This window comes from Rhinichthys klamathensis, unplaced genomic scaffold, assembly GCF_029890125.1.
Source record: "Rhinichthys klamathensis goyatoka isolate OS25496 unplaced genomic scaffold, OSU_Roscu_1.1 h1tg000067l_1, whole genome shotgun sequence".
Taxonomy (NCBI): Eukaryota; Metazoa; Chordata; class Actinopteri; order Cypriniformes; family Leuciscidae; genus Rhinichthys; species Rhinichthys klamathensis.
Genome location: NW_026606610.1, coordinates 458,301 through 464,832, shown reverse-complemented (window position 1 = coordinate 464,832; position 6,532 = coordinate 458,301). Strand labels below are relative to the sequence as shown.

At 32.5% G+C, this 6,532-nt stretch overlaps 1 protein-coding gene across 1 annotated transcript in view; it reads right to left on the bottom strand.

The window, feature by feature from the left end:
* Window positions 1–3,555: 3,555 nt before the first annotated feature.
* The window catches only part of necab1 (N-terminal EF-hand calcium binding protein 1), a 31,762-nt gene continuing 28,785 nt past the window's right edge, over window positions 3,556–6,532 (bottom strand). Inside the window, exons 10-13 of the mRNA XM_056250070.1 lie at window positions 6,048–6,160; window positions 4,242–4,319; window positions 4,038–4,129; window positions 3,556–3,931 (exon numbers count right to left, since the gene is read on the bottom strand). Coding sequence (XP_056106045.1) covers window positions 3,903–3,931; window positions 4,038–4,129; window positions 4,242–4,319; window positions 6,048–6,160 — 312 coding nt within the window. The 3' untranslated portion in view covers window positions 3,556–3,902. The remainder of the gene's footprint in view (window positions 3,932–4,037; window positions 4,130–4,241; window positions 4,320–6,047; window positions 6,161–6,532) is intronic.

The window sequence follows — 6,532 nt, the reverse complement described above, 5'->3', positions numbered from 1 at the left end:
TAAAAAGTTGAAAGTGACGTATACTAAATCATAATAAGATTACAAGATAAACAAGACTACTAAGCCATTATTATGAGATAAAAATTCTAAAATTATGACACACCAAGTCATGAGATAAAAGAAAGTTGAAATTTGAAGTTGACATTCTAAATCATAATCAGAATAATTATTAGTTCATAATTTGGACATGTCTTTTTAATGTCATCATTTTAATTTAGCAAGTAATCATTTTGATTTGGGGTATCATAATGTGTACCTTTTATGCCATATATATATGACTTTTCATCATAATTATGACATTAAAAAGTCAAAATTGTGACTTTCTATATCATAATTGATAATCATTACTTTGTATGTCATAATTTCAAATTAGTATGTGAATTTTATGCCATAATTATGACTCTTCATCTCTTAGTATGTCATAACTTTGACTGTTTGTCATAATTATGGATATTCATCTTATAATTATGACTTAGTATATCATAATTTCGACGTTTATGTTATAATTTCAACTTTTTATGTCAAGATTGATTTACAAAAGCATGATTTTTCCTTACAGGAATGGCCTTCTATACTGTAGATTTCCTTTCATTCAGCACAATGTGTCATTTGGACAAATAAGGCGCTCTTTGCTTTGTAACGAGTGGCATCATTCATAATTTTGATAAGAGAATTCTTGTCTCCCCTGTCACACAGACTTGTTAATTAAAGATCCGGGTGTGTGTCTATATAACACAGGCACATGACATAATTCAGTGTAAACCCAACAGCACACTGTCTCTCAAGGGTCAGGCTGTCATTATATTATAGAGTGAACATGGTCTCCTACAGCAGCGGACAAAACAGACGCAAGTCACTTTAAATATGCACTGATTGGACTTCTTCCTTTCTGGTCAATCATATTTCAGCCCAAAATAATACATTTACAAGAACAAGACATTTGTTTTAAGATGATTTTGGCATTGTCATTCTTTTCAGGACAGTTCCCTTCATATTCTTCTCAATTCCCTACAATACTGAAGCTGAAGTAGGCTACCATCACCATTTTTTATGAAAATTAAAATAAATTTAATTCAATACTTTGACAATGTATGAATAAATAGTATTTTAGTTATAAGAATTAGAGAGAACGCAGGAATGTGATTAACTGGATTGCAAATAATGTCTGCTTTTCATTCTATAATTGTAACATTTAGTTAAATTATAATATTATTTTTTCTTTTAGGTTTAGGGTAGTGTTATTTTAGTATAATATGCTATTATAGTTTTTGTTAATTTTGTTAGATTTATTTTATTTTTTCTGTTTTAATTTTAGTCAAAGTTCTAGTCATTTTGATGGGAGTTTTTTAAAATATCTATGTTTATATATATTTTTTTAAATTAAGTTTTAGTATTTAGTTAATTTTAGTACTTCAACAAACTAAATGCTTTCGCAATTTTTATATTGTATTTTATTGTTGATGTTTATTTCAAGTAATGATTTTTATGGTTTTAGTTTTAGTTTTAGTTAACAATAATAACCTTGGTTTGGGGTGAAAAAATCTGGTATGCAAAATTTTATTTAAACCTGAAAATAAAGTGCGGCAATTTTGAAAATAATAACAACAACAAACCGACTAGTAGTACTTCCAAGATAAAATTTAGGAATTCACAATTTCTAGAGCTAGACCATTAAAATAATATATATAAACAATATATATAAACATAGATATTTTAAAAAACTCCCATCAAAATGACTAGAACTTTGACTAAAATTAAAACAGAAAAAATAAAATAAATCTAACAAAATTAACAAAAACTATAATAGCATATTATACTAAAATAACACTACCCTAAACCTAAAAGAAAAAATAATATTATAATTTAACTAAATGTTACAATTATAGAATGAAAAGCAGACATTATTTGCAATCCAGTTAATCACATTCCTGCGTTCTCTCTAATTCTTATAACTAAAATACTATTTATTCATACATTGTCAAAGTATTGAATTAAATTTATTTTAATTTTCATAAAAAATGGTGATGGTAGCCTACTTCAGCTTCAGTATTGTAGGGAATTGAGAAGAATATGAAGGGAACTGTCCTGAAAAGAATGACAATGCCAAAATCATCTTAAAACAAATGTCTTGTTCTTGTAAATGTATTATTTTGGGCTGAAATATGATTGACCAGAAAGGAAGAAGTCCAATCAGTGCATATTTAAAGTGACTTGCGTCTGTTTTGTCCGCTGCTGTAGGAGACCACTAAAAGTAATGGACCAGAAATCTGTAAGATGGCATCACTGCATCATTCTAAGGAAACATAATATATTGAGTTTTGACAGTTTTGTCAGTTTTTCATTTTTAAAACTAACTTTTAAGTGTGTGAACAACCTTGCACCAGAAATATTCTGTCAACTAGTAGAGAAACAAAAAAGCGGAATAAGAACTAGAGGCACAATAAGTGGAAACTGTATAGCTGCAAAGCGTAGAACAACATTTGGTCAGACATCATTTTCAGTAAGAGGCATACATTTGTGGAACGCTTTACCATCTGAAATTAAAACATTGACAGAACTCAAGGTTTTTAATACACATTTAAAGCAATGGCTGAAACAGAAACAACTTTGTGAACACTGACTGTACAGGATATAACACAATGCATACAAACATAATGTTGCATAATGTTAGCACGCATATGCAGCCTTTTGTGTTTTTGTATTGTTAAATCTGCCAGATTGTTTTATAGTTTTATATCTACTTAAGCCCATATTCTTTTTCATGTATGGGATGTATTTGTTGTGTGTCTTTTAATAGTTACATATCTTACATTCAATACTCTGTAATTTCTGTTTTATTTCATAAGCCTAACCAGGGACAGGGGTTGCAAATTAGTCATGGCTAGAAACCTGTATGCGTGGCATCTACTTTGTATTTACTATAAAGCAATGTTTTATGCATTTGTCCCTGTCAAATAAATCTTAAATAAAATAAAAAATAAGCCAATTTGACCATGTGAACTCAAAAGGTCCAATTTTCAGTTCAGCTTTTTGCCTTATCGTTATGCTGACTATATTATATTATATATTTTAAGAAAAAAAAAGAAATATTTTAAGCGTTTTGAATAGGGGTCTCAGACTATTGGACCACACTGTATTTAAATTTTTTTTTTTTTGTTAAATTTTGTTTGTCAATACAAAATGACCAATTTTGGAGCACAAGATCATGAAATCCTGAGCCTTTCCATCCACTGGATGGCAGTGTTGTTTCGTGAGAGATGGATGCAATGAGTCATAAAAGGACTCAATGAGTCATCTGGCCCTGGGAAATAGTCTAGCACAATCAGTGCTCTCTCTCAGTGGACCAAAAAGAGCTTTCATACACTGTCGCCATCTCGAAGCTCCATATGATTACATGTAGAAAAATACCAAAAACGCTTAAATAAAATACAATTCAGTACATCAACTTAGAAACTTTATTAACCACTTGAAACTACCTTCACTTGGCAAAACTTAAGACGAAAATTGTGGTTGGTCACATTGATTTCATATTTTTATTCAAAGCTGACAAACTACATAAGAAACGTCCATGTCAGGGACTCTGATGTGTTCAGGAACAGTGACATCACTACGTGAGGAGACAGACAGACTGACAGCACACATGTACTGTCACGCCACAGATGAACACATAGCTTTTGCAACTCTGATGGGATTGGAGTGCTATCATAAATACAAAGATCTCATTGCTTTATTTGATATTATCTACAGTTTACAGTACAGTACTCATATAGAGCTAATAATGTAACAACATGGAAAGCAAGTGCTAGTCACTATGACTATACAGCAAATATGAATGCAAGTGCTCACTTCCTGATGACAGTCTTGGCTTGTGAGGTTCTCATTATGTCTGGTGTCGACAAATCTTAGTTGTTGTTGAGGACCCACCATGACGCTTTAGAAAAAAAAAAACACTTTATTATATTATATTATATTATATTATATTATATTATATTATATTATATTATATTAAATTAAGAGAGAATTTGTATGTAATTCACCTGGAACCAGCATAGTCGTCATCATTTCTGGCGTCTCTAAGAAATCCACATTGCCTCTCTGAAAGGTTTTACTGTAATTGGTTTGCAGATGACTATAAATAGAAATCAAAAACACTTTTCAGGCAGTTATATTACAAGTTGAATATTTTTAGGATTGTATTATGAAAAGTGGTTTGAATCAGTGAAAATGCGAGCGTGACTTACTTCTTCCACACGTTGCTTTGCTCCCAGAACTCGTACAGTATGAAGCGGGATTCATTGGCAAGCCGCTGAACTGCAACGCTGCCAAGAGAGCAGAGCCAGTGTACGATTACTATCACTGGTCATTTCTACTGTTTTTGAAATATGGTTAAAGTGTACTGCCGAATGTACTGACAAGCATTTATGTACTTTTAATATGTTAATTCTCTTGGTATGTTGTGTGTTTAAATATGTTTGTCATTACATATTTGTGATCATAAAGTTGAAATTTAGTACATTTAAAATATATTAACTTTAAATGTAATATTGAATAACATACTGCAATAAAATGTACAATCAAGTACTTTACATGTGCTTTAGTATGTTAGTCAACACATCATAATAAGTGTAGTTCAATAAAGCAAGACAAAGATTATGCAAACATAATGATTTAAAAGTTTTAGGTAAAAAAAATGTACTTTATTTCAAAGTGCACTTTAAGTGTGCACTTTAATTACACTTTATTTCAAAATACATTTCAAAGTGCAGTTTTTTTAAATACACTATTAAGATTTGAAGGACACTACAAGTGCAAATTTAATACAATTCAAATTTGTTTTTGTTTTTTGAACTTGACAAACCTAGCCCACATTCCCTTTTACTGAATGGAAAATAGCAGCTTGAACATTCTACAAAACATCTCATTTTGTGTTCCACAGAAGGAAAAAGTTCATACGGGTTAGTAAAAATGAGGGTGATAACAGAATTATCATTTTTGGATGAACCGTTCCCTTCATTAAAAATAATGAGAATATTGGTAAGTCGTCAAATCCTTCATTCAATGTTCTTGGCGTGAAAGGTTGTCAGTGAGTCATTTGAACTGACGAGCTTGAAGCAAGTCAATTATCTAATAAGCTAAAGTAGAACTCTTCATCCAAGCCATTCCCCCTGTTAATTAGCCAATTAGGAAAAAACTCATGATTAAACCAGACAAGGGGTTCTCTTTTTTTTTTGGAGAATGTTCCAGAGAAATCTACTGCTACCTGACGTGATCACTGACATTTAGTTAAAAGTCAAACCTGGACTGAGGGGTTATAAACACACGGCCACATGCTCGCAGCAAGCTGCAATTCATTCACGGACCATAAGTTTGCTGATTTTACACAGGCTATGACACGTGAGAAACTGGATGTTGTAGCTTTAATATGTCAATTGGATTTTAATGGAAATAAATACATAGTTCAGTCATGAAACTCTTCCGCATAGCAAATTGGTTCTCCTAAATCCAGTTGCATGACTATTCAATCTTTTTGTTCAATCACTGTAACCTTTTTATTTCCGTCCCGAACTGGTTTAACTATAGGTGCAGCGTGCCATAGGAATTTCCTAGCCTCCTCCTTCCCCAGCACCACCTGCCTAGATCGGATTCTCCCTATTCTGCTTGCAGCAGCAATTATCCTATTCCCTATATTTATGTGCATGTTACGGCAACAGCAGCAGCAGCGTAGAAGATCTAGTCCACCAAAACAAAGCCTATGTACATTTTATTCTTATCAATAAAATGTTGTTTAAGTCTATTCTGAGACTTGTCATGATTGAATTACAGGTATCACGGTTTTCCTAGAAACCCATCATGGAGAAAACATCAAGATCCACAGTTCTCCACAAACCCAGAAACTGACATATCTGATTCATCGAATTTAAACACATGGATATAAATACCAATTACTTGATTTGCCTAATGTGGAGAACTGGCCTAAACTGACTCTCAAAGAAGGCTGTATGAATGCAACAGACATTAACCCAGATGCAGCGGCAGTGTGTACTCACTGGAGGCAGCCGGTCTGGGCGCTGGCACTTTCAGTGTACTGCCTGAGAGCCAGACGAAACTCCTCCACGTCCTCCTCCAGCACGGACAGCTGCCTCTGCACGATCAGGATGTGCTGGGAGGAAGGTCACAGAAGAGAGCAGCCCATCAGAGAACAGCAGTCAGAAAAGATGCCTCATATAGGATTCAGACCATGGGTTATTTATAAAAGTGTGCGAAACTGCTCCTGGATCAGTTTTCTCTTGCAGTACATAAAGACCCGATTTAAAATGTTATTCTGACTGATTATTTATGAAATATTCCCTATCAAAAATAGAGATAGTATGTAAAGTAATAAGCAAAAAATTTGTCCAAAAATAACAAGTTGAGAAGCACTAGAGGAGAAATATTATAAAATTATTATAAAATATCAGTAGGGATGGTAAGATTTTTTTTTTTTTTTTTTTTAAGAAGTCTCTTATGCTCACTAAGGGTGCATTTTTTAAAT